The 27,849-nt window shown below is 55.2% G+C and overlaps 1 protein-coding gene across 1 annotated transcript in view; it reads left to right on the plus strand.

The window, feature by feature from the left end:
• Positions 1 to 9,500: 9,500 nt before the first annotated feature.
• LPCAT1 (lysophosphatidylcholine acyltransferase 1) overlaps positions 9,501 to 27,849 on the plus strand; it is a 55,240-nt gene continuing 36,891 nt past the window's right edge. Inside the window, exon 1 of the mRNA XM_058564385.1 lies at positions 9,501 to 9,707. Coding sequence (XP_058420368.1) covers positions 9,573 to 9,707 — 135 coding nt within the window. The 5' untranslated portion in view covers positions 9,501 to 9,572. The remainder of the gene's footprint in view (positions 9,708 to 27,849) is intronic.

Below are 27,849 nucleotides of genomic sequence, written 5' to 3' on the forward strand. Positions count from 1 at the left end.
GCCTGCTCGCCTGACTCCTCCGTCCCTCCTGTGGAAACCACAAGACAGCCTCTGGCCCTCGCTCTCCCTCCGCCCTCTGCCTCCTGACCACCCTGGTTCTTCCCGGCCAGACCTTGTAGGGATGTGCCACGCCCCCTGTTCTTGGGAACTGGGAGGAACAAACCCCCGTTCCAAGGACAATCATCTCCTGATCTGCTGGCCTCATAACCCCTGAATAACAAAACCTACATTTTAAAACAAGTTCCCGGGGCCAGCCCGGTGGCACAGTGGTTAAGTTCGCGTGCTCCTATTTGGTGGCCCCGGGTTTGCAGGTTCAGATCCCAGGTATAGACCTACTCCCCTCGTCAGCCATGTTGTGGTGGAATCTCACAAACAACATTGAGGAAGCTTGGCACAGATGCTAGCTCAGGACAAGCTTCCTCAAACAAAATAAACAAAATAAAATAAAACAAGTTCTCGCCTTCAGAAAATGCTAATGGACGTGAGGCGAGAGAGAGGAGCCAGCTGACCCCGGGGTCTTGGCCCGAGCAACCAGAGCACGGGCTGTCACCCATGCGTGGACAGGTGTGCAGGTGAGGGAAGACCTCAGAAGCTCAGCCACAGGAGTGATAGACTAAAATGCTCTGGACTGACCTGTGTCCCCTCAGATTCATGTGTGGCAGCCCTGCCCTAGCGGGAAGGTATTCGGAGATGAGGCCTTTGGGAGGTGCCTAAGGTGAAATGAAGTCACGAAGGAGGGCCTCAAGACAGGATCAGAGCCCTTCTGAGACCCGAGAGGTGACCTCTCTCTCTGCCTCCACCACGTGAGGACACAGTGCAAGGGCGGCCATCTGCAGGCCAGGAAGAGGCACTCTCCAGGAACCGATGGCCGGCGCCCTGATCCCCACGTCCAGCCTCCGGGGCTGTGAAAAGTAAATGTCCTGTTTAAGCCCCGTCTGCGTTATTTGTTACAGCCCCTGGAGCTGACTAGTGCAGCCCCCAAGTGGAAGTGACATTGGGCGTGTGAACACGGAGCTCAGGGAAGAGGTGCCAGCTGCAGACACAAGTTCAGGCCTCACCAACGTGGAGACGTGTGTAAAGGCACAGGACTGGCCAAGATCAGGGTGGGGGGAACCCTGTGGGCGTGTTCAGAGGTGGACGAGGTGAGGGGGAGCCACCGGCCAAGACAGCAGGTGGACTGGAAGTCTGAAGGGAGGGAGGTGACCGTGGAGCCTGGAAGCCTGAGGAGAAAGGCTTTTCTCGGTGTCACTCACCTGTCACCGTGACGGCCCGTCTACGGGGTGCAGATGGCGCTAGCCTCCACTGACACAGTGTGACGCTGTGTAGACTCACCTGTCACCGCGTCGGCCCATCTACGGGGTGCTGACAGCACTAGCCTCAAGTTTCTTTAAGAAGCCACGTAATGTAAATTCTTTAGTGTATAAAAACAACATTTTCTTTGTGTTTCCATATTTGATAGTGCACTTGAGCACAGAGAAAATGACTCTCTTCACTGTGTACTAGATAAAACCCGCTCAGGTGCGTAATAACTTTCAGCTGGCTGACATTTATCAACATTATGTTTTGACAGGTTGAAGTCCCCAAATAGGTAGCATTTTCTTTCTCCACGTTGGCTCAGTGTTGAGTCAACCGAGAAAACAGAATGGGGTGCCCTTCATGACACCCAGTCTCCTTTTTCTGGGGACATATTCACCTGCACGATCCCCTCCTGCCCACGTTGGCAGCTGTTCCTTGAACTGGGGGAACCTCGGGGAAGGACGCAGACCTGGCAGCCCCGACCCCACGGCTCAGCAGACACGGCAGTCCAGACCCCTCTCTCCGCGAAGCCTCTGCAAACTGGGTGACAGCAAGTCCCGGAGCTGCTGCACTCCCTGCCAGGTACCACTGCTACCGTGGGCAAGACAGACCTCGAAGGGGTGGTCACGGGTCTGGGCATCACCCCAGACTGTCCTAAACTGTGGCTTGGGGGGACCCCTGAGAACCAAAGGTATCTGCAGCAAACTGGTCACTTGGGCATTCTGTGGATGAATTTGCACTGGAAACGTTTGTCAAGGGCTTATCAAGCAGAAGCAACAACAAGAACTGACAGCCCACAGTAGGACCAGGCCTGGCGTCAGTGGGGCTGCCACTGCCAACGCAGGGCATCTTACAGAACACTCTCCTTGGGAGTGCCTTACTTCCTAAGCCGTCCTTCACAGACGTCGGCCAGGTTGCTTTCCAGAAGAGGGCATTTTGGCTCAGCTCCTCCTTCAGGAGGATCAGAGAGCTGCTTCCACCCAGGCGATGACCACCCAGCCCACCTGGAAGGGAGCCCTGAGCACCGAGCTCCATAGCAGGACAGAGTGAGGCCAGAGAGGGCCACCTGGGGCTGACAGGCTGTGTGTTATCGATAACATCTATTCATGGATTTTGCAGAAATTGCCCAAGATCAGCTGGCTGTTGTGGGCTAGATTGTGTCCCCCCAAAAACGTATGTCCAAGTCCTGACCCCTGGAACCTGTGAGTGTGATCTTATCTGGAAACAGGGTTTTTGCAGAGGTAATTAAGGTAAGACCTGGAGAGAAGGTCATCCTGGATTAGAGTGAGCCTTAAATCTGGGGACTGGCGTCCTCACAAAAGAAAGAAGAGGGCGGTTGGAGACCCACAGACACTACCCTATATCTATTAGAGAAATTGATTTTAAGTTAAAAACACTCCCAGAAAGAAAACTGCACACTCAGATGGCTTCATGGGAAATTCCACCAAACATTTAAAGAAGAAATAATGCCAATTCTACACAAATCCTTCCAGAAATTTCAAGAAAAGAGAGTGACCTCAACTCATTCTACAAGGCTAACATTGCTCTGATACCAAAACCAGACATAGATGTTACAAGAAAAGAAACTACCAAGCAATATCACTCATGAGTACAGACGCAAATATTCTTTTAAATGTTTGCAAACAGAATACAACATGTGAAAAAAGGATCATCTGTCATACCACGTATCCAAGACAGGCATGTCCAGTCCTGCCTCTTCTCTTTAAAAGTTTGCTCAAGATTCTAGCTGGTAAAATTGGGCAAGAAAAAGAAACAAAGGCGTCCAGATCAGAAAGGAAGAAGTAAAACCATCTCATTTTCAGACAGCATGGTTTTCTACCCAGAAAATACAGAACCCATGAGGAAGCTACTAGAACTTGCTAGTGAATCTAGTAAGGTTTCAGGACAGGAAATCTATAGTATAAATAAATTGTATTTGCATATACTAGCAATGGACCATCAAAAATGGACATGTCTTAAAGTACCATGTACAGTAGCACCAAAAAATTAAATACTTAGTGATAAATCTGACAAAAGATGTACAAGATTTGTACACTGCAAACTATAGAACACTGTTGAGAGCAAGTAAAGAAAACCTAAACAAATGGAGAGATGCACCTTGTTCACGGATCAAGAGATTCAGTACTGCTAAGATGTTATTTCTCCCAAAATTGATGTATACAGTCAACATAATCCCAATCAAAATTGCAGAAGGCTTTTCCCATGGAAATTCACAAACTGATTCCAAGATCCTTATGGAAACAGAAAGGATTGAGAACAGCTGCAAAAACTTTCAAAAAGAAAAACTAAGTTTGAGGATAAGGCTGTCTGATTTCAAGACATATTATGAAGTTATAGTAACCAGAATGGTGAACAATCGGCACCAAAATGGATAAATAGGTCAATGGGACAGAATAGACAGTGCAGACACAGAAGGATGTACATGTGGTCCACTGATTTTTGACAAGGCTACAGAGGCAATTTGTGGAGAAAGGACAGTCTTTACAGCAAATGGTCTGGAACAACTGTATATCCATAGGTGAAAAAGGAAAAGCCTGATATCTATACCGCTCATCTACAAATAATTAGCTCACAAGGATCATAGACCTAAATGTAAAACATGAAATTGTAAAACTTCTAGAAGAAAATGTTTGTGACCTTCAGTTAAGCAAGGATTTTTCAGATATAACACTAAAAGCATGATTCATTAAAAATAATGATCGATTAAAAAACAACCATAAAAGGTAGAACTAAGAATAAACGTAACACCGTAGGATGAAGTGGGGGCTTATCCAGAAAAACAAGTTGGTGTAAGATTGGAATATCAACCAACTTAATTCAACATATTAACAGGATTAAGGAGAAGAACTATATGATAGATTTTTGACAAAATGACAAAAACTCTCAGCAAACTAGGAATGGGAGGGAACTTCCTCAACCTTGTTAAAGGTGTCTATGAAAAACCTACAGCTGACACCAAGACTGAATGCTTTTCCCTGAGATTGTTAACAATGCAAAGGTTGAAGCACACAAAGCAAATATACAAAATTCAGTTGCGCTTCTGTGAACTAGCAGCTAACTACTGGAAATTGAGGTTAAAAAAAAAAAACAGTATCATTTACAACAGCATCAAAACATAAAATACTTAGGGACAGAATTAGAAAAACATAGGTAAGACCTATAAATTATAAGTGAAAATTATAAAACATTGCAGAGAAAAATTAAAGAAAACCTAAATAAATGAGATATATACCATGCTCAAGGATGCATAACTCAATATAGCTAAAATGTCGATTTCCCAAATTGATCAATAGATTCAACACAATCTCATTAAAAATCTCAGCAGATGTTTTTGATTGATTGATTGGACCTTTCTTAAAGTACCATGTACAGTAGCACCAAACTGATTCTAAAGTTTATGTGGGAAATGATCTGGAAGAGGCAGACATTATCTTGAAATGGAATACGGACCTAAATGTTAAAGCTACAACTATAAAACTGCTGAAATAAAATCTTAATGACCTTGGTGTAGGTAAATACTTCTACAACAGGATATCAGAAGTATGATCCATAAAAGAAAAATGTTGATAAACTGGATCTCATCAAAATTGAAAACGTCTGCCCTTTGAAAAGATGTTGTTGATGCTTAACAAACCACGCCAACACTTAGTGACTGAAAACCACAACGATTTATTGTTTCTCATGATTTCATGGGTTTCCTGGAAGGTTTGTTCATTGCACGTGCTGGGGACCCTCATTTGGCTGCATCCACCTGGGGCTGCATCTGCCAGGGGCAGGTATATCCGCCTGGGGCAGGTACATCCGCCACAGCCTCTCGTCCCCTACGGTCTGTCTTCACACAACCTCCACTAGATCAACACAGTCAGTAGCGCTCCTCCATATGAGCCATGAACAATTAGAAAAAGTAATAAAAATATAAGATTATTTTGCCACTGCAAAAGTATGACATAGCCAGGAATTAATCTAATAATAACGTGGAACCATCATGTAGAAAAATTTCAAATGCTCTCAAGGAACATAAAAGAAGACCTAACAAATGGAAGAATAACCACGTTGGTGAAAAACAATGCTTAAAATTGCCAAGTGTCTGTGTGTCCTGTGGGAATCATGTTTTTTATTCTCTGTATTTTCTGACGCTTTGACATTTGGGGCCTCCTTTCGTGGCAGTGCACCTTTCAAATGCAAACTAGCTGACCTGGAGCGGTACCCACCCTCCTCTACCGGCTCTCACACTCAGGGCCACTGTCCCTCTGCCCTTATCACCCCAGAGCCAGGCACAGACAAGCAGGGTCAGCCCCTAGACCCCAGAGCTCACTGAAATTACTCAAACTAGCCAATTCTAAGCCTGCTGACCCTGCCTGGCGTGTTTCCTCCTGTGGAAACCACAATAAAGGGTCCTGCTCACTTTTCCCCTGCTCTCCCTGGCTCCCGTGCTTCCCCGTGTGGCCCCGTGGCATGGCGTGACTCCCGTCTCTAGGGATCTGTGAGCAAACGTCCTCTTTCACGACAGTCATTGCCATGTGCCTCTCCCCAGACCACATTAAAGCAAATCCTGGGCACCCTTACAACACGTTCTTCCTAAAGTCATTTATACACTTAAGGCAATTCGAAACAAAACTTCCAGGTGGAATTTTTAGCAACTGGACAAACTGATTCTACAATTTGGATGGAAAAATAAAGTTCTCTGAATCACTAAGACAATTCTTGTAAAGAAGCGCCAACAAGAATTCACCCTACTGGTTGCTAAGGTGCATTATTCCAAAGGTACAGAAGTGAGAGTCATGTGGTGAGACCAGCACAGGAGAAAATAAGCCAGCAGAATAAACTAGAGCATCCAGAAGCAGCTTTATAAATACTGTTTATAAAGCTTCTGTTCATGCCCGCAGAGGTACCACAAGTGGGAGGGAGAGATTGATAAATGGTGTTGAGGATACTGGGTCGCTACGTAGAGAAAAAAAATCCTCAGATGCATTACAAACAACCACGAAAGGCAGAACTAAAAATAAATATTAGGAGAAGATGAAGGAGAATATCTTTTCCTCTCCTGTAAATAACTAAAGTTCAAAAAATAAACAAACAAACCAAAAATACCCAGCCCCACAGGAACAAGCAGGTACCTTGTGTTCTCAGTTCACGTAGAGTTCAGGAAACATCTCTCTCCAAATCTACCATGTTAAACAGAAGTAGAATGAGAGCAAGGAGCCGCTCATGGGGACTCAGCGAATACTTCCTGAGCACGGCAGCAGCTCGTGTGCTGAGGGTCCGCGTTCCTGGAGGTTCCAGAGAACCAGGGCCCATCTGGTGGTTTTTCCAAAACCAAGAAACTAAGTCCCAGAGATGAATGGAAGTCTTTCCCCCTCTACTGAAAGAAACTGCTATAACCCTATGCCCAAGACCAATTCTTTCTCCGAATCAAGATTCCAGAACCCTCTGGGACTTCCAGAACAGTCCACCACAGTATTAAAATCGAAGCCTGAGTGAACGATCAGTGCAAGCCAATAAACTTCCCAGCCCTTCCTCTGAGCCTGCACCACTCTCCCCACAACGCCCACCCGCCAGCCCCCCACGAGTTACTCTCAGCCCTCAAGAGAAAACCGACTCCCTCACACACAAAGGACTCTTATCCCCAACAGGTAACTGTCCCTCCCTTCCAGCTGTAACAGGGAGGGGTCCCCACCCCTGATCCCAGCCCACTCCTTCCCCTGAGCTCTGGACTCTTCAGGGCTGAGATCGGCCATCACTGCCCCTCACACAGGGGGTTTCCACTTCTCCTGTAGGGCTGGCTCTTTGAGCACCTAAGGACAGGCCTCAGTCCCCTCCCTAAAGCAATTGTCCTGGATCCTACCCTCCCCCTCAAGCCTCCATCTGGTTCTGCCAGCCACTACCATTGGATGGTCTTTTCAGTTCTCTCCTGGCTGCTCCTCCCAGTGGGCAACTCCATGGACTCCCCCTCTGGTCCCTCCACCCCCAGGCCCTGTGCTCCGTGGACGCCCCTCTGGTCCCTCCACCCCCAGGCCCTATGCTCCATAGACCCCCCTCTGGTCCCTCCACCCCTGGGGCCCTGCTTGCCATGGACCCCTCTCTGGTCCCTCCACCCCTCGGCCCTGCTCTCCTGGCTGCCTTCTGCTGTCTTCAGCCTCTCAGGGTCCACCACAGCTCTGCTTGTTGTGAATGAGTGCAGCATCTCTCTTGCTCCCTTCTCTCTCTCCTCCCCCTCACTCTGCACAGCCCTTCGTGCTGTCCCACCAGCTCTCCCACCAGGACTCATGTGTCTGCAGTCAGAGCAATTGATAATTGAATGCCCAAGAGGTCAGCAGTGGGCTGATGGCCACAGAGGCAAGGGACATGGAGCCCACACATGTCCACCAGCAAATGAGCTCCATCACAGTCCCCAAGGGCTTCTGCGTCATCAGAGCACAGGGCAGGAGACAGGCACTGTGCCTGTTGTCTTTTACAGACGTGACAACCAAGGCTCCAGAGGAGAGAATGGTCACATGAGCAGATCAAGTGTAAGTCTCTGACCCCGCTCTGCGCTTTCCCTTTCTGTGTGGACAACATCGTGGAGGAAGTCACAGACTGAGCGGAACCAGCAGTCTTTCTTTTGGTCCCATTTCCCTCTCTCCATCAAAACACAGAAGGGCCCTCAGCAGACGGTGCTGTTACCTGCGTCAGCTGGCAAGGGTACCAGCTGGGCTATCAGAGGGCTGATCTCTCCCTGACCTGCTGCCCAGGCAGGGACCGGGCTGGGGGGCCTCATCGAGCACGGGCGTCCCCCGGAGCCCGGGACTTTGGACTTTAGAAAGGTCAGCTGGTGGCCCCAGAGCAACGCAGGGAGCGCTGGGGCTCCTCCTCCCTCCCTCGTGTTTTCGGGGGTCGGTGTGCGACTGGGGCTCCCGACTGTCCAGGCTGCCCTTCCTCACCCACCACCACTGCCTGCTCCGGTCCTGCATCGCTGGCGGGTGGGGCCGCAAGGAGACCCTGCAGAGAAACTCAGCTGTTTTTGCTACAAAACTTTTGCCGTGAATTTCTGAAATTCACACATTTTGACCCCAGTTAATACTGTGCCACAAACTGGGGATCCCACAGGTCTCCCCTTCCCCACAGGAGTAACTCCATGACCCATGCTAACTAGGGAATGAGAAAGCATTATCGGAGTCTCATCACCCCTTCTCAAAACGCACCGTCGGTCAGCAAACGCCTGGTCCCACATCTGGGTGGGCCCCCTGGTCTGAACACAACCCGCGATCCAAGTGGATCCTGTGATCCGAGTGGACCCCATGCGTCCGGAGTGGGGCCTGCCCTCAGGGGCTCCTGGTGCAGCCCACAGACGGCCTCGACCTGGACCCAGGAGCAGCGCAGGAAGAACCCCCCTCTCCCACAGGCCGCCTTCCAGGGCAGCCCCGTCCGAGCGAGGACAGGAGAGAAGGAAGGAAAGCAGGGGGAGCCGGGTCTGCGCTGGGGGTCCTAGTGGAACCGCAATGGCCTCTCACACACGCGGCCTGGCGGGCCCAGCTCCTCGTGTCCCCAAGATTTGGGCGGGTGGGGCAGCGTGTCGCAGGGACGCCCGTGGGCTCCGCATCCGCAGCCCGGGGCGCGCGCTGGGCGCGTGCCCGCCCCTCCCTCCGTCCGCGTGTCGCTCAGCGCGGGCCACCCCGGGCCGCATCCTCCGCCCGCGCGCGGAGCGGCGGAAGGGGGCGACGTGGCGGGCCTCACCGCGCTGGGGACCGGACTTCCCCTCTCCGGGAACCGGGTCCGGCCGCTGCGGGAGGCGCTCAGCCAGAGCCTGGGCGCCCCTGGTCCTCCAGCCCCCGGGTCCCCCATCCCCCGCCCCCCCCCGCTGACCCCTGACTCCTCCCGCCACACCGGTCCTCCGGCCCCCCAACCCCCTGCTGCCCACTCTGCCCCTCTGACTCCTCCGGCCCCCCGGCCCCCCCAATGCCTCCCTGCCTCCCCCGGTCCCCCGGCGCGGCCCCCGCCCCCGACCCGGAGCTAACCCCCGGCGGGGCCCGGGCTAGGCCCCCTCTGGGGGCCGCGGGAGGTGGGGCTCGCGTGGACGCCCCGCCCCGACCCCGCCTCGCCGGCCCCGCCCCGCCCACGTCACGCCGCCGCCCCTCTTGCGCCTGCGCGGCGGCGCGCCAGGCCCGCTGCAGCCGCGCATCCTTGGCCCGCGCCCTGCTCGGCGCCCCGCTCCCCGCGCCCCGCGCCCCACGCCCGGTTCCCCGGCCCAGGCTCCCTTCGCGGCTCGTGGCGCGGCCATGAGGCTGCGGGGACGCGGTCCCCGGGCCGCCCCCGCCTCCAGCGCGGGGGCCGGCGACGCGCGGCTGCTGGCGCCCCCGGGGCGGAACCCCTTCGTGCACGAGCTGCGCCTCAGCGCCCTGCGGAAGGCCCAGGTGGGTGCCCCCCGCGCCCGGCACCCCCACCGTGCCCTGCGGCCCGCAGCCCTCACCCATCCCGGTCCCTTCACCCTGGTTCCCGCCGCCCATGCCCCGAACCGGCTCCGCATCCCGTTTCCCCCGAACCCGGCCCCACACCCCCTTTCCCCGGATCCCCGCACCCCCTTTCCCTGGATCCCCGAACCCGACCCACACCCCCTTTCCCCAGATCTCCATACCCCCTTTCCCTGGGATCCCCGAACCCCGCCCACACTCCCTTTCCCCGGATCCCCGCACCCCCTTTCCCTGGATCCCCGCACCCCCTTTCCTTGGATCCCCACACCCCCTTTCCCTGGATCCCCGCATCCCGAACCTGGCCCCAGACCCCTTTTCCCCAGATCCCCGCACCCCCTTTCCCTGGATCCCCGCACCCCCTTTCCCCGGATCCCCGAACCCCCTTTCCCCGGATCCCCGAACCGCGAACCCGGCCCCACCCCCTTTCCCTGATCCCTGGCCCCCCGCTCCCCCGGTCCCGGCGTCCGCTCCTGCCGCGTGCAAGCCCCGCCCAGTACCGGAGCGGCTCCCCTGAATGTGACTATGTTACTTGATGAGCTTCGTGTATGGGCACCTCGTTGGTCGTTTGAGTCAGCGGGGAGACAGTGGGGTGCGGGCCTGTGGGGTCCCCTGAAGATAAATGGCAGGAGGATTTCCGCCTGTGTGTTTGCAAGCTGCTTTCCGGGGAGTGTGCAGGGGAAGCTCTCTTGGGAGTTGGCCTGTAACCAGATTCAGGTTTGTACAGCCTCCCTTCCAGCGTGGAGGGAACAGTGTGCGGTTGGCTTCCATTGCGTTTTATTTGTGGGGCCCTTTGGTCCTGGCTGAGGGATGGGTGGCTGCAGGAAGCAGGGAGCCTTCACGCTTGTCCCTTTCCTTCTCACACGTGGCTTCTGACCTGGTGGGGTAATTCCCTGGCTGTGTTGGATCTGGGGTTGACAGTCTCTGGTTGTGTTTGCATTTCTGTAAGACTGTTCGCAGGATGGCCTTTCTTTTCACTCGGGAACCGTAGCGTAGCAGAGGCACTGTTTCAGGACTTCAGTGGTTGTCCGGTTGGTGGGGAGTGTGTTTCCAACTGAGACAAAACTTTTTGCCAGGAGACAGAGATTTTTTAATATATAAAGTAATTCATCCGACATGATGTTCAAGTGAAAAGTTCTTGACGTCAATCTAAAGTTATGGTTTTCCCTGCCGCCTGCTCTTTCTCGAAGTGCCTTCTTGGTAGGTTTGGTTATCATCGGTGGGAGAAGGAATGGTGGGTGGAAGATTTAGATGAGGGAAGAGAATGGACAGTGGCATTCCTCCTGGCGACACGAAGGGGCAGGATCGTCCCCAGTTGGCTCCTGGGCCTTGTCCCCTGCCTCTGGGCGTGTCCCGGCCAGACACCAGCGTCCACTCGCTGGAGTGGTCTGCTGCATTCATTGGCTCAAAGACTCTCACTCGTCACCTGCCAGGTGCTGTGTCCAGCGTGCCATGGGGTTGGGACACACAGTCGCTTCCTCTGGGCTGCTGAATGGGCCCCCCAGCCACCAGCACCCCCTCCCCTTCACTCCTGTGGTCCAGTGGGCCTTCCTCCTCCCACGCTCTGCTGCTTAGAACCCTCGGGGGTGCCCCTGGGACAGAGCCCTGACCCCTTCAGGTGGTTTCCAAGGCCCCTCTCAGCCCTGCCCCACCCCCAGGCTTGGCACCCTTGGCTCCAGCTGTCACGGAGCTGGCCCCCCTCCTGCCCCTGCCCACTCTCTCCTGGCTTCTGTGCTCCTCCCTCAGATCTTGGGTGAAATATCACCGCTAGGAGGAAGCCTCCTCCTCCTTAGAGGTCCCTGGAGGACCACCTCTGCGTCCCTGTCACATTTGCAGCCCCTTGTTACTGTGTGTATGTGGGGGGGGGGGCCAGGTCTGTCCTGCCCCAGACAGTGTGCTCACTGCCTGGGTGAGGTCCACTGAAGAGCCTCGCTAGTTCTTGAGAGAATAAACAAGGTAAAGGGATGAATGTCAGAGTCGGAAAGCCCCAGCTTCCTCAGGCAGGGGCCAGGCGGTTGTAGATTGGAGGTAGGAGCAGGGCTTGGGCTGTTTTTCAGTGAACTGTTGATAGGAGTCCAAGATTTTGGTTTCAGATATAGGCCTGCAGCATCTGGATGACATTCAGAAAAAGAACAGGTGGGTGGGATGTTTTGGCCTCCCAGACAGGAAGAGATATTTTGTATATACGTTGTTGCAGTGTTTCAGAATAATCCTCCTATGTTTGTAACAAAGTGGTCATTACCACTCACATGTCTGCAGTGTGTGGTGGAGGATGTGTATGTAGCTTGTAAATGCTCTCCGAGTTCCAAGTCCGCTCTGCAGAAACATTTTACTTTTCACCCAGCAATGCTCTGCAAAGGTTTTTACCTTTATATAATGTATCATGGTAGTTTCTACAGACTGAACTAAGCTATCCAAGCAAAGAAGCCTGCCTGCCCAAATCAATAAGTAAATGGATCCAGCAATGACTGTGCAACTCACCTAAATTAGATAAACCAGTAAGGGTGCCTGCAGTTTCCTGTTAGCATTTGCTGCCGGGGATGGGCTGCCACATGCCTGCAGATTAATGACCAGTCCATCTGTCACTTAACTGCAGATTTAGCCAGGAGCTTAAGCATCTCTTTGGACATAAAACAACACGTTAAGATCTGAAAAACCGTGAATAGTATAATATTGGATAGTCATGTGGTAATTTATTGCTTTTGGAGTCATGAGGTGGTTTTATGTCACCTGGGTTTTTTGGTTCTTTCCATTGGAACTCATGGGTGTGAGTGCATCCCACCTCCAGCTCTGATGTTTCCCCATTTGTGGCACTGTAACCAGTGCCAGTGAGAATTTACTTTCTGGAAGGGAACCCAGCTTCCTGTACACCTTGGAACTGAGGCCTTGGAGGGAGGAGGCTGCTGAGCGCACCCCTCCCCCAGTCTAATCCCCAGAGGATTACAGGAGGTTGAATCCAGGGACAGACTCCAACCCACCAGCCTGTGCTGTGCAGTGGTCTTTGCGGAATTTCATTACCCAAAAGTGGGCGGCCAATTTTCTTCTCAAAGTTCTTATCTAAATGCCCAAGTGTTGATAAAAAAGCAACAGCAGGTGCGCCCAGTGTCAGCCTAGATCCCGAGTTAGGTGTGACCATTCTGGAGCAGAGAATCCCATGCCCTGGTTACTTCCAGGCCTCTCCTGAGGAAGGCTGCTGTTTGCATCATGGTCTCGTACACTGCCCACTGGCCTCAGTGTCCCCCCACCACGCGCACACACAGACCAGGCATGGCGGTTCCCCTTCTGCTTCTCTGACCTGCCAGACTCCTGGATCCTGCCCTGGCCCCACCCACCCCATCTACTCCTGCTGCCCCTTGTGTCCAGTGCTCCATACGTGAGGCTTCGTGATGAACAGCTCTGTCTAGCCCCTGCTGTGACCCCTGCTCTCTGCCGGGGGTGTGGAGGGATAGGTAAACAGGGAGGTGACCTGACCAAGCTGGTGTTTTTGAGGGGCAGGTGGTAGTAGCAACCTGGGGGGAGCCTGAGGATGGGGGGTTTCCAGGAAAGCGTGCCTCCCGTAGGAGGGCACAGAAGGCTGGCTGCAGCAAGGCCTGGCCCTCTCTGCATGCCTGGGAGACGAGGCCCAGCGTGGATGCCAGGCCCCGGGTCCCCAGCTACCTTCTGATGACGTGGGAGCCTAATGGTGCCATCTCTGTTGGTGCATTTGTAGCCAGGCAAGGTAGGGGTAATTCCCCAGGGTCCTTGCCACTGGTCACTCTCAACACAGCCCTGGGAGGCAGGCGGGTGGGAGGTCAGGTACTGTGTCTCTGTGTCCCAGGTGAGGAGACTGAGGCCCAGTGCTGTGCTGTCCCCAGAGTCCCGGGCAGTGTGAGCTGGCTCTGTGTGGATGTCTGACCTGGCCTCACAGGGAGCCCGGCCCTTAGGAAATGGCTTTTTCCTCTAACTCACCAAGAGCCTTTCGTGATCCGATTCTAATTTTCTGGAAGCGTCCACACATAAAACTTAATTGTGGCTAATGCTGAGGAGTGGGAAGGGGGTTCAAAGTTGACAAAGACTTGACTGTTCAGTCTTTATGCTCTTCTGTTCTGAAATGGGGGTTTTCAACATGTGTGTATATATGTTTTACATATGTGTGTATGTACACACACACATATATACACATAAGTATATAAACATACACATGCATATACACGTAAGCGTATACACACGCTCACACACATACACGTAAGTATATACACATGTATGTACACACATATACACATAAGTATATACACACACTCACACATATATGCACATAAGTATATACACACTCTTACACATATACACACATATATACACCTAAGTATATACACACTAACACATACACATAAGTATATATACACACACATATACACATAAGTATATACACACACGTATATATAGACACATACACATAAGTATATATGCAGGTATATACACACACATATATACACATAAGTATATAAACATATTATACACATGCATATACACATTAAGTATTTACGCACACATACGTACACACATATATACACATAAGTATATACACACACTCACACATATACACACACATGCACATAAGTATATACACACACTCACACATATGTATATATAGACACATACACATAAGTATATACGCAGGTATATACACGCAGATATATACACATAAGTATATAAACATATTATACACATGCATATACACGTTAAGTATTTATACACACATACACACATATATACACATAAGTATATACACACACACACATATAAGTATATACACACACTCACACGCACACACGCGTAAGTATATACACACATATACACATAAGTATATACACACACACAGTATATACACACACACATACACATAAGTATACACACTCAGTTTTGTTTCACGACCTCTTTAATGTCTTAGTACTGAGCAAAGCACAGTCTCATTTCTCATTTTAAAAATCGGAATTTTGTGCCTGAAACAGAAGCCACTCAAGAGCCGTGCTGCAGGAGCCCGGGATCTGCCCCTCGCCCCGTCCCGCGGCAACAGGCCCTGGGAGGGCACCCCAGAGGGTGGAGAACGTCTGAGGAGACCTGGGCTTTGCTGGGCGAGTCTGAGCAAGGCCTCCACGTGGTCATGCTCACGGAGCCTCGCCCCTGCCCTCTGCCCGCTCTGTTCCTCTGGCTGCCTACTTCCCGGGGCCCTGCACCCAGCACTGCCGGGAGAAAGCCCCCGTCCCCTCAGTGGCCGGAGTGGGGTGCTAGGGCCACCTTACCTTTCCCGAGTTAGCATTGTTCCGTAAACCTTTAGTCTAGTTGGAAGTTTATTTGAAAACGCACCCAGAGGAACGTGTGTGTTTGGGAATAACATTCTGTTTACATGTGATCGCAGGGTTGGCCTTCCAGAGCTTCCGTCACCGTGCGCCTCGGTGCCACGTTTTGCAGTATTAACCTAATTCGCATGTTCCGTGGCCTCGTCACCGTGTTGCAGCCTTGTGAGTGGAGCTGTTTTAAGCATCAGGTGCTGTTCTTCCTCCCACACGGGGCAGCTGGCTCCCGTGCTCCCTCATGCTCCCTCAGGCACAGCGTTTCCTCAGCTCCTCCACGACTGCGGGGGGCCGTCCTGGGTGGGGCCGCTGGCCTAACTTGACCCAGAGCCGGGACGTGCCCCGGCGGTGAGGACCACCGCCTTTTCCAGGCACAGATTTTACTGTGAAAAGTCATATTTCCATCTTAGAGCCAGAGGAGTGATTTATTTTCCCCCAAAAGTTACTTGCCACATAAAAGCTTTCTTGAAAACATCTTCCACAATATTATTATTTCAAACCCCTAGGATGGGGACACAAGCTGGGTTTCACCGTGCTGTGTGTCACACAGGGTCCCTGCGGTCTGGAGGGCGAGGACCAGCATTTGCCACCCAGCAGGGCCCTGCTGCTGCTGCCGTGCTCTGAGCACACTCAGAGTTGACCTCGGTGCCTGAGACCGCCAGCAATGCCAATGGGTTGAGGGCCCTGTTTGGATCAAGAACTGAATAGCCACCCTGTGGTGGGGGGTCTTTGATATCAGGGTCCACTTACTCTCTCAGGCTACCCCTGGAGGCAGGATGACTGTCCCACGCACAGAGCAAATGACAGAACCCCCCAGCTGGCTGGCCTGCCCTGTGCCCTCCCATTCCATCCTAGCTGCACCTGTGTGTTGGTTCCAAGGAGCAGTCAGATGGGTCACCTTCATCCTTCCCCACTGTGCTCAAAGGAGTGACCACCCTGGCCCGGAGACAGACTGCCCCAGGCTCCTCTCCACTCCTGCTCCTCTGACAGGCACCACAGGCCTGGGTGCCAAGCCTAGCCTGGCTCCACAAATGTTACTGGTGGGCAGGGACTCCTTGGAGCTGGGGGGCAGAATCAGGATGTTCTGGGGAGCTCCCTGCAGCTGGGGGCAGAGCCAGGATGTTCTGGGGAGCTCCCTACAGCTGGGGGCAGAGCCAGGATGTTCTGGGGGAGCTCCCTGCCATTGGGGGGCAGAGCCAGGATGTTCTGGGGGAGCTCCCTGTGGCTGGGAGCAGGGCCAGGATGTTCTAGGGGAGCTCCCTGCAGCTGGAGGCAGAGCCAGGATGTTCTGAGGGAGCACCCTGCAGCTGGGGTCAGAGCTAGGATGTTCTGGGGGAGCACCTTGTAGCTGGGGTCAGAGCCAGGATGTTCTGGGAAGCTCCCTACAGCTGGGGGCAGAGCCAGGATGTTCTGGGGGAGTTCCCTGCAGCTTGGGGCAGAGCCAGGATGTTCTGGGGAGCTCCCTGCAGATGGGGCACAGAGCCAGGATGTGCTAGGGGAGCTCCCTACAGCTGGGGGCAGAGCCAGGACATTATGGGGAGCTCCCTGCTGCTGGAAAGTACAGAATGTGCCCATGGGTGTCCTTACATCTGGACGAGGGCTCCCTGCAGCTGGGGGGTGGGACCAGTATGTTCCCTGGGGGCTCCCCGTGGATGGGGGCCTGGACCCAGCATTTCAGTGGGGGGCCTCCTGTAGTTGGGGGTGGGGATTGAGCCTGATATTCTTTCTGGGGGTGCTCTCTGTATCTGAGGGTGGTGTGGGGGAGGAGGTGCCCAGATTGGGGTGCTGCCTGCTGCTGGAGGGCTCCTCCCCACAGCTGGGGAGCCCAGGACGGCCCAGGACCGCTGGGGGGAGGGATCCTCCAGCAGGGGTCTCAGGGTGAGCTCTCCCCCAGGCCCTGGTGGCTCTCTGCAGGTATTTGCTAAACAAAGGGAAGCAGCCAGAAATGTGATAGTTCTTGAATTTCCAGATTCTTTTGTTCAGACCGGGAAGTCAGGCCCCTGGAGGTAAGGAATTTCCTTGGGCCACAAAGCCAGGGTAGGTCTGTCTCTTGGGCATGCGCTGAGCTGAGCAGGGGCATGAGGGTCTGGCTGTGGCTAGCAGGGGCCTGTCTCTGCCCACGGGCCTTTATTGTTGGAGTTCTCATGGTATTCTCCGTCCATGCACCCCCCACACTCCTGCCCCTACTGACCGTCCCCATTGGCTGAGGCGCACCCCTGGCTCATGACGCCAATGAAAACAAAATGTTGCCCGCTAACCCTGGACGTGCCATCGTGGGGGGACACGCCCCAACTTCAGACAGAGTGTGGGATAATGTGCACTTACGAGCAGGAACGGGCGGCCTGGGCCTCCCTTTCTCCTCTGACTCTGCCTGGACGGTGAGCCCCGAGGACAGGCACCTGCTCTGTCCTGGGCACAGTCAGGGCTCTTAGGGACCCGCTGGATGAACAGTCGGTCAGCAGATGGCCGCTCGGCCACCTGGTGCTTGCAGCAGCCCCTATGCAGACAGTCCCTCCCGGGGCCGCACGCACCACTGCCCTTCTGACCCTGTGGGTCGCTGTCACCTGCTCCGTGGATGAGGATGGAGCCTTCTCTGTGCCTGGCCTGTGCCCCCGGCCCAGCTTCTTCCTGAGTTTCTCATCCCCTCGGTTGGGGCCATTCCCAGGGACAAGCCAGTTCCTCCTGGGGTGGCCGTCACGTCCCTGCCTCTCCCCAGGCTGCTGTGGTGCAGGCCCCACGCCCCTGGAGCTGCCCGTCCAGCCTCGCTGGGTGCCTGGGCTTCTCCACCATCTGTGGACTCGTGGCCTCCTGGGTCCGTGTCTGCAAGTGGGAGCCCAGTGCCTTGAAAGCTGCCTTTGCGCAGACGTGTAGTTACAGGGTGTCCTGCCCCCGGGTGAGAGGCCCGTGGAAGTCGGTCAGGTGCGTTCCTGCAGCTCTAAAGGGGTTTGGAGCTCCTGCTTTTGGATCTGAGCCTTGTCCCTGAGTGGAATGTCCAGCCCAGAAAGCTGATGCTTTCCAGTGTTTCTGTGTCTCCCCGGCCCCATCTGTTCTTCTGACCACCTGCCCAGAGCCAGGCCCCACTGGGCACTGAGCTCTTGGGGGTGCCTGGGCAGCCACGGAAGGGCCTCCGGCCTGTGTTTGGTTTATTGTGGAATTGCACACCTGGAGGCTGCAGGAGCTGCAGACACCACAGGGACCGAGCCCTGCTCTCCAGGCGAGGGGCCCTGAATCCCTGAGGAGATGAGATTTTGTAGGAAACCAAGTGAGGAGAGTGTGCAGGCAGGACCTGGAAGCTGGCCCAGCACCAGCGTTTGTCAGGAAGCTGCGGGCGCCCTGCCTGTGCCCTCCTGGCTCCTCCCCCAGAGGGCCTCTACACTCGCTGCCCCTGCCTGTGGGACGCTTTCCCCACACTCCCCCTTCGGTCTTTGTTTAAACCCCACCAGGTGCTGTAGAGACCTTTCTCAACCTCCCTTGAGAGAAGGTGTGCACCCCCCCCCCAGGTGCACCCACCTCACCTGGACGCCTGTCACCTGCCCCACGGGGGTCTCAGCCAGAGGGGCTGCTCCTCACCAGGCTGCGCTATTCTCTGCTGCTCCGAGTCCGAGCAGTGCCTGGCCCGTCCTCAGTGCTCGGTGCGTGGTTGCTGAACGAATCACACACCGTGCGTTCAGCTCCTCACAAGTGACCACGGTTCACAAGCACCGAGCTGTGTCCTGGGCACTGTGCTCTGTGCTGGCATCGCAGATGCGAGTGTGGGCTTTAGGGACCCCAGTCCAGGCAGCCCGACCCTGATGTGGGGTGGGCAGGAACTCGAGGAGAGCCGGGGAGCGGGGAAACCATAGACTGGCTGGGGGGCTGGGAGCAGCCAGCATCCCTGGGGACTGCCAGGAGTCTGCTTTGTAGTGTTTGGAGTTCAAGGTCAAAGGCGTGGCACGCATGGACGTCCAGCAAGCTGTGTCTCTGGAAATGACTGGCAACGTCTTGACTAGAGTCCAGGGCTCTGGGCCCTGGCCACCACGGGGTGTTGAGATTGTGTGAAGGTGACAGAGTAGGAGGTGTGTTGTTCATCAGAAGGTGCATCGTGCTCCCTGCCCCTACCCCGACTGTGTGCTCGTGGGGTCAGTGTCCTGTGGCCCTCTGAGTGCCTGCGTGGGGGTGGGGGGTGATGGCGCTGAGGTGACAATGACGATGGCAGCTGAGGTGACAGTGTCCCCACAGAGTGTCCAGGTAGTGGCCCCACGGCAGAGCCTAGCAGGGATACAGGGTCTTCCTGACTCTGCCCCAAGCCCGTCCTCACACAGCACCCCTCATTCGCTTCTGTTTATGCCGTGGTGCCCAGCGCTCACTGACAGGTGCCATCCTGACCCGCCTCGTCCTCCAGCTGTGCTGTACCCTCCCCCTCGGTGTCTTGCTGGTGGTTTTCCCCAGGGACCCAGAGTCCCCGTGGCCGGTGGCTCCTGATGTCCCTGAGGGTCTGCTTCCCCAGCCTTCAGGTGGAAGCGCCTTTGCTCATCTGCTGGCACGTGTCCTAGGCCCGAGAGCCGTCAAACGTGGCCCGAGAGCTCTGCCCAGCGTCCTGGGGCCTGTGTTGGGATCTCTGCTGCGTTCATCTGGAGGCCCCGAGCTGCTCCTCTGCACTGACCACTGACCGTGCAGTTGGTTTCATGCCTCTTTCCCTTTGGACCCTGCTACCTCAGGCTGCCTGGTGCCTGGGAGACCATCAGCACTGAGGGACGGAGCAGGACACTGGGCCGGGCAGGATCGGCCGACACAGCGGGCTGTGACCTCCCAGCGGACCCTCAGATGCGGCTCCAGGGCAGGCAAAAGGACTGTCTGGTGTTGGTAGTTTCCCTGTGGGTCCCCCTGGTTGTAGGGTTTCAAGTGTAGGGTTCCCTTAGACCAGAGTGGTTCTGATCCCATACAGAACTGAGTAGAGGCTTGTTGCTGCCTCACAAGACCACACGCCAACTGTGTGTGTTGACGGTGGCAACTGCCGTCGTCTGGGACAGTCCCTCTGCTGCCAGGCTGCGGGACAGGTTCGTAAACTCAGAGTGAGTTACTGAAAGGCACGCTCTTGTCGCAGAAGCCTCCGGGTTGGGCAGCACTTGCTAAGATTTCAGTTGAAAGCCCTGAGTAGAGAAGGTGGGGAGGAAGTTGGGGCTGCTTGCAGGTTTGAAAGGAAAAGTCGCTGTCTTAGAAAAGCTGTGTTTAATTTTAGATTTGAGTGGGAGAGCTCAGAAGAAATAGCTTATCTCTAACAGTGAGCGCGATTCAGGAAGGACAGTTTCCCCCATCTATCACTATCCTAGTGTCACCCGGGTGGATGGAGGGCATCAGAGTCAATACCCCTGAAGCCTGAGGTCAAGACCATTGCTGTTCACACGTTAGTAAGAAAAAGACCCGTGAGTCCCATGTGAGTTTGGGCACAGGATTTATGTGGATGGCCAGCCACACAGAAGCAGCCAGATGCCCAATAAGGAAAACACTCCTAAACGTGAAGCTGCTCCTCGGGCGTGACCTGTGCTCCCCCGGCCCCTGCAGCCACCCCTCACTGTTGACACTGTGGATTCCAGCCACACCGTGGCTTTGTCTCAGAGCAGCTGTGTGTGCGACAGGATAGAGTGACAGCGACCGCTCAGGATGCCAACTTCTCTTTCACTTTTGCTCTGAGATAGTTTAACCATTCGAATTAATTATGAAACAACTGTTTATCCCTCATTCGAATGCAGTGTATGATTTGGACCAGAAGCTGTTTTATATTTAGTGAAGGTGTTTGCTGATGGGGGAAGCAGAGAGGACACGTTTCCTCGGGTCGATTTGCTGGTTTGCATCTGTGGAACGTCGGGTCCCAGCGGATGCTCTCAGCTCTCTCCAGCCGTCTGTGCTGGTGGGGTTTCCCAATGGAAGGACCCCTGCGAGAATCACTGTGCTTTTTCTAAGTTGTTATCTCTTCAAAAAGAAAAAATGGTAAAATTAGATGTACCTTTTTTCTCTCGCCACGTCAGGAGCAAGTGGCCCGAGCAGACGTGAGCTGTCTCCACGTGGCTCTGGGAACCGCTTCCTGCCTGAGGTGTGGGGGCTGCAGACTGCCCCAGGGCTTCAGGGGTCCGCCTCCCGGTTTTAGAGTGTTCTGTCTCTTCTAAATCAGGATTCTCAAAAACAGTTTGTTTTATATTATTTAATAAGCAGCAGTAAAAACAAAAGATTGGCTTCCTGGGCAGGGTTCTCCTCCCCGGGCCTCACATTGCCCTGGAGACCTTTCTGCACTTTGTGCATCTCTTGTCTAATCTTCCCTGGGACGATCTTGGAGAGGACCGAGACCAGCTGCCTAGGGTGGCATTTGAGGAATGCATGAGACCGCACCCCAGAAACCACTGCTCCCTGTGCATCTGAACCCCTGTGCTTGCTTCCTTTCGAAAGATGAGCCCTCACTCCCCTTACCATGGACTCCAGCTGATCTGCCAGGTGGGTGTTCATAACTCCTGTCTCAGGAATGCCCTTCCACTGGGGAAGGGTTGGTGCACCTGTCTGTCTCCACCACTCCTTGCCCCTCTGGGGGTTGGGCATGGGCCCTTCTCTGTGGCCGAGGGGTGAGTGAGGGTTCTGGAGCCAGCCCTGCAGAGATTTGGGGAAGGACCACCCTGCAGAGGTGCTATGGCAGGGCACCTGGTGTGGTGGGAGAACGAAGGGAGGCTGGTGTGTCCAGGGAAGGCTGGGCGGGGGGGATCCTGCGGTCTCGGGGTGACTCGGCAGCCACTCAGAACTCTGAGCACTGAGGGGCCTGTTCTGGCTGTGCCTGGAGGGCCAGGGTGGGCGCTCCCATGTTGCACTTCAGAGAGGAGGGGAAGGGAAGCAGATTCTGGATTTGTTTTGGAAAGGAAGCCAGTGGGAGTTGGTAAGAAAGAGAGGCGGCAGATATGATTCCCAAGTGTATGTTGGCAGACCCGAAGGGTGGAGCTGCCCCCTGAGGGCGAGCAGGGGTCCAGGGGCTCAACGTGGGTGTCATTTGTGCCTGACGGTGGGTCAGCCATTGAGGGTACACGTCTGGAGCCCCGGGCAGCAGCCCCAGCTAGGATGTCAATGTAGGAGGCGGCGTCCCCCTGTCAGGCCGATGTCCAAGGGTGTGGGGTGCACGGAGGAGGGAAGCCCCTTCTGTCCTGGCTGCCCCTCAAACCTTGGCTTTTGCTCTGACCAGCCGGCTGACCTTGGGAAGCCGCCCTGCCTCCCTTGCTGGGCCTCAGTTTCCCCACCTGTCCAAGCCCATCCACAGTGGGTGTTTCCTCTCTGGGGTGTGGACCGCACCTGCATCCCTGGCAGGATTCTCCCTGCCTCCCCCTCCTGTGGCCTCTGTGTGCGGCGTGGGCAGCCCCGGCCCTGCTGTCTGCATCGCCCCAGCCAAGCCTGGCTCGTGGCGCATATGCCATTTGGGTGGGTTAGCTGATTCAGGCAGTTGGCTCGCCTGCTGCATTGTTCTTGGGACCACTTCCTTGCAGCCCCACGAGGCCTTTCGTTCCGAGAGGCATTCCTTGAGCTGGTGAGCAGTTCCCTTTGGTTCCTGCCTGCCTTTGGGGCCCCTCTGCCCCTGCTCTGGGTTTCTGGGCTGGGGGCTGTGCAAGGCGGCCCTGTGCCCTGGGGTCCCATTCTTGTGGGTGTGGGGACACTGCAGATCAGAATAGCTTTTGTCCCTTACACTTTGATCTGAGTGCCCTTGATGCCAGCTCAGTGCCCCCCAAGGCCCTGTGGTCACTGTGGTTGTAGTATCCCCGTGATGCAGGCTCCACCAGCCCCCAGGCCCCACACCCATTAGTGACCTGTCCACTGTTGGTGTGCTCACCTGGGTCTGCCATCCCTGAACACTGCCTCCTCAGATGTTGTCAAGTAACTTCTCGGCATGGAGGTATAAGTCCTGCCTTGTGTCTCACCTTCTATACTGATCGTCCCCTGGGATGTGTCCCCTGTGCCCCATGTAACTTGCAGCTCCGCCCTCTGCTGGCCCTGGCGTCTGACTGTCACACAGGCCACCTTCATCTCACCTGTCCCAGGGTGGCCCCCCTGGGTGGCGTCCAGCTCTGCTGCCACCGCAACACTGCCATCAGCAGTCTCTGAGCGCCCGCCCGTGGGAGCAGCTCCCCAGGGAGCTGGGCCTGGGCCTGCCAGCTGGCGGGGGGGCCACGCCCCGCTCCACCTGAGTCCTCAACTGCCACGCAGAGGCCCCCGCACCGTCCTCACGGAGCTCGGCGGGAGAGGAGCCGCCCTGAAAGGTGGCTGTTTCCAGAACCTTGGGAGCACATGGTCTCTGCCAGAACCACAGGACCGGGCTCTGCAGCCAGCCCCTTGTGGCGACAGCCCAGAGTTCGGGCCACGTAACATCCAGGCTGATGCCTCTGAGGGTCCACCTTTGTTCCACTTGCTTGTCTCTTACCCATCAACCGTCAGGAGAGGTCTTGGGTGGTCAATCCGTGCTCGCTGTGTGTGAGCACCAAGTCTCTTTCTGTTTCTATTAGCATGATTTCAGAAACTTCCTGAGAAAAGAGAGAACAGCTAGAATGTGGCTGCAGCCCATGTTTTCTGTGGCCAGCAGGCACTTGTGTGTGTGTGTGTGTGTGTGTGTGTGTGTGTGTGTGTGTATGTGTGTATGTGTGCGCGCTTGTATTTTCTTTAATCATGTGGGGGAGTGAATTTCTCTCTAGTGTATTTGTGAATGCATTTTCACGTTCCTTTGGGATGGTGGTAACTATTTTTTTCCACAATTAAAGCACACTGGCGTTGGAATGCACCTTCGGGAGAGTTGTCCCTGCAACCTGCCCCCCATCGTGCTGACTAGCAATCGGAAACCGCTGGCACTGCGGCAGAAACATCCGCTGTCTGTTGTGACGCGGTCCACTATGTCCTTCGAGCTGCCAACGCCCTTTCCCTTTGGAGCGTTCACACGGTGCCCCACACGCTCTCCTGGCCACAGATGTCGTTTTAGAGTCTTGCATGGCTGGCTGGGGTCCCTCAGCACAGCATCACTCCGGTGTGCCTGCTCGGAGGGCACACGGCATTGTGGCGTCCCAGCTGGCCTGTCCACTCCTGGTGAGGGCATGTCTCACCACAGTGACCCAGCCTGGCACAGGCACAGCGTGGTGGAGATGAGAGGGACCCCGTGTGCTCCAGAGATCCGTGTCTAAGTGTCGCATCGGGGTCCGTGTTGGTTTTGGAACACAAGGCCCTGGGACTAGCTTGCACACAGCTGATGCCAATGGTCTCGACAGCCTTGCAGAGAAGGGGGTGTGATTGCCGGGTGCCTCTGAGCAGGGCATTGTAACCGCAGGTGCCTCACTTAGAGAGTTCTGGACCCGTGGACCAGGTGAATTCACTGTGAATTGGGAATGTTTTACATCTAAGATGAGAATTGTCGTTTTCACACTTCTTATCGTGGGAAATTTGAATATACACCAAATGTATTAGCCGGGGCTGCCGTAACAACGTAACACAGACCCAGCGGCTTAAACATTAGGAATTTATTTCTCACAGTCTTGGAGGCTGCAAGTCCGAGATCAAGGTGTGGGCAGGGCTGGTTCCTCCTGAGGCCTCTCTCCTGGACGTGTAGATGGCTGTCATCTCCCTGTGTCCTCACGTGGTCATCCCTCTGTGTGTGTCTGTGTCCTGATCTCCTCTTCTTATAAGGACACCAGTCCTATGGGATCGAGGCCTACTCTAGTGACCTCATTTAACCTTAATCACTGCTTTAAAGACCCCATCTCCAAATACAGTCACATGCTGAGGTCCTGAGGGTCAGGATTCTAACATGTGAATTTAGGAGACATAATCCAGCCCTAACACCAAAGCAGAGAAAGTGTAATGGGCCCCGTGCCCCCCACCCCCAGCCTCAACAATCACCAACTTGTGGCCACTCTGGTCTCACGCACCCTCTCCTCCCACACCCAGTGAGTTGGAAGCAGAGCTCGGCCTTCGTCATTTCACCCATAAACACTCTGGTGTGCATCTCAAGGAAAGAGACTGTGGTCACTGACCGTGTTCCTCTATCTTCCCATGTTTCCAGAAGCTGGTGGCTTGATCTGGAACTCGAGAGATTCCACTTCTGTTGGGTCATCGTGTGACTCCTCCACACGGGGCCTGCACGCCTGCTGGTCCCCAACTGGGCAGGACCCTCCGTCACGTGGGTGTGCATGAATAGAGAGGTTCTGGAAGCCTGTGCTGGGCATGTCCAGGGGACACTCCCCCCTCCACCCCTCGGCTGTCCAAGGGCCAGTCTCATAGGACAGGCAGCACCAGGCCCGCTTCTTCCCTGCACTGGCCAGTGTCACAGTCAGGAACTGGTTTCCTAGGGTCCCTCGAAGGTGAGCAGTGAGGTTGAGGCATGTGTGTGTAGACACACATGTGAGTGAGTGTGAGTATGAACAAGTGTGAGTAGATACGTGTGGGTGAGCGAGTGCGAGTGGATACGTGTGTGAGAGCAAGTGTGAGTAGGTACATATGTGAGTGTGAGATGAGTGTGAGCGAGTGTGAGTAGATGCGTGTGTTAGTGTGAGCGAGTGAGTGGATACACATGTGAGTGAGCGAGTGTGAGTGGATACGCATGTGAGAGCAAGTGTGAGTAGATACGCGTGTGTGATTAGATGAGTGTGAGCGAGTGTGAGTAGATGCGTGTGTTAGTGTGAGCGAGTGAGTGGACACACACGTGAGTGTGAGCGAGTGTGAGTGGATGCGTGAGTGTGAGTGTGAGTAGACGTGCGTGTGTGACTTGGATCGTGGTGGGGATGGGCTCGAGGCGGCCAGCACATCTGCACTTCCGGTCAGTGCACCAACTCTTCTCACCGATGCCCCATTGCTCCGTCTGCCGTGGGGGCTCCTGAGCCTGGGACCTTCGCCGGCTTCCCTGATCTGGGCTGTCCCCCGACGTTCCTGGTTCTTCGTCTACACGCCTGCCCCTGACCCGGGATCGGCCTCACCCAGGAGCCCTGCGTCCTTGTGCAGGAGGTGGTGTGGAGAGGCCACGGGGAGCCCGCCCGGCACTCCTTGCGCCTGGCAGGTCCCCACCTGGACATGCTGCACTGGGACTTGTGGTGAACGTGCCGGGTTAGAAGGGAGATTCACCTTCAGTCCTCGTTTAAAGTGGCTGCTCAGCGACACGGATGCACTGGGATCAGATATGTCGGTGTCTATTCGCGTTAAGCCCCTTTTAATGGGACAGTTTATCGTAGCCGGCTTTCAACTAGCTTAAACTACGTTACTCAGCCAGGGCCTCTCGGTGTAGCTCCTCACAGGACTGCGTCATAAACCCCCATGTAGCTCACGGGAAGGATGTGAGTTTATGTGCCCTGGCACTTTTGAGGGTGACCAGAGCTCCTGGTGGTGATGGACAGGCTGCATCTATCGGCAGCTTCTCAGGACAGATGCAGGTCCTGGCACTTCCAGACTTTTCCCAGGTCCACAGCGTTCTCCTCAACCTGCTGCTGCTTTCTCCTCCTTTGTGCCCAGACCCTGACCAGTTGTCACCTGGGAGCAAGGCCAGTGTTCTCAGGGTCTCCCACTGACCTGGTCTCCAGCCCACACCTGCCCCCCTCTCCAGGGCTGCCTCACCGCCCACACCCCAGCTGGCTTGTCCGTCCCTGCCTGCTTACCTGCACAGGTGTCGTCTGCTGGTGCCGCCCCACCTCCTTGGGAGAGAGCCTTCAGTGGGAGTGGATCCTGGGGGACCCTCTCCTGCTGCCCCCCATGATGGGGTGTCTGAGTCAGCGTGCAGCACAGAGCTGGGTCTTATTTGGGGTATGGGGAGTGGCAGCCTGCCCTCTTCCCAGGGCATCTCTGTCTCCCTGCATGCTCCTGATGGGGGACAAAATACTAGGACCCTGTAATGCCGCGGGCTCACGCTCTGGGCTAGCCGAGGAAAGCAGTGCAAACGGAGATGGCTGCAGCTGCCCCGGGAAGGAGTGATCCGTCCAGCCTGGTCACTGATTAGAGTGCATTCCACATGTGCTGCCGAAACTGCCTGGAAACGGCACACTCGCTCCCTTTGCGCCAGAGGCTCTTTGTTCTGTTGATTTCTAGTCCAGTTGGGACTTGCTAGGAACATCTTTGCCGTGACACCTCTCTTAGCACCTGCCGGAGTCGAGACTGCTCCGGTCGTCTCCCCCGTGGCTCGGAAGCACCGAGTCTGCTCGTACAGGCTGAGGCTCGGGCCGGGCTGCAGCAGGCGTGGGTGGACAGTGAGGATGCAGGGAGGCCAGTGGCCGGGCCTGGGATGGACGCAGGTGATGGAGCCTGTGGAGAAGAGAGGTGGGCCAGAAAGTGCACAAGGATGGGATGGTCCGACCGGGAGGCAGCCTGGAGCTCGAGACAAGCAGCCAGAGCCCACAGAAGGGTCTGGAAGCAGCTGCAGCAGGCTTTCCAAGTCCTGCCCCTCTTAGGGGTGGTTTCTGCCTCCTCTGGGACAGGGCTGGCCCGGCAGAGAGCACGCGGGCACAGCGTGTGTGCCAGGGTGAAGGCAGAGCCGTGGGGACCTGGTCGAGGAGCCCTGGTAACACGCGGGCTCTTAGCCCAGGAAGCCGGGCCCTTCCTGCACCCTGCAGGCTCCCAAAGGTGCCTGCCCTCTCTAGGCAACCTACACAGCACTACACACACACATTCATACACACTCACACACATGCACACACACATCAATAGAACCACTTTCTCCCGTCCTCCAAGCAGAGCCTGGGGGGCTCACCGTGGGTCGCTGGCGCCGCGTCCCTGACTGCAGTATGTCTCTGCCT

The sequence above is a fragment of the Diceros bicornis genome, chromosome 20 (genome assembly GCF_020826845.1).
Source record: "Diceros bicornis minor isolate mBicDic1 chromosome 20, mDicBic1.mat.cur, whole genome shotgun sequence".
NCBI classification, from domain to species: Eukaryota; Metazoa; Chordata; class Mammalia; order Perissodactyla; family Rhinocerotidae; genus Diceros; species Diceros bicornis.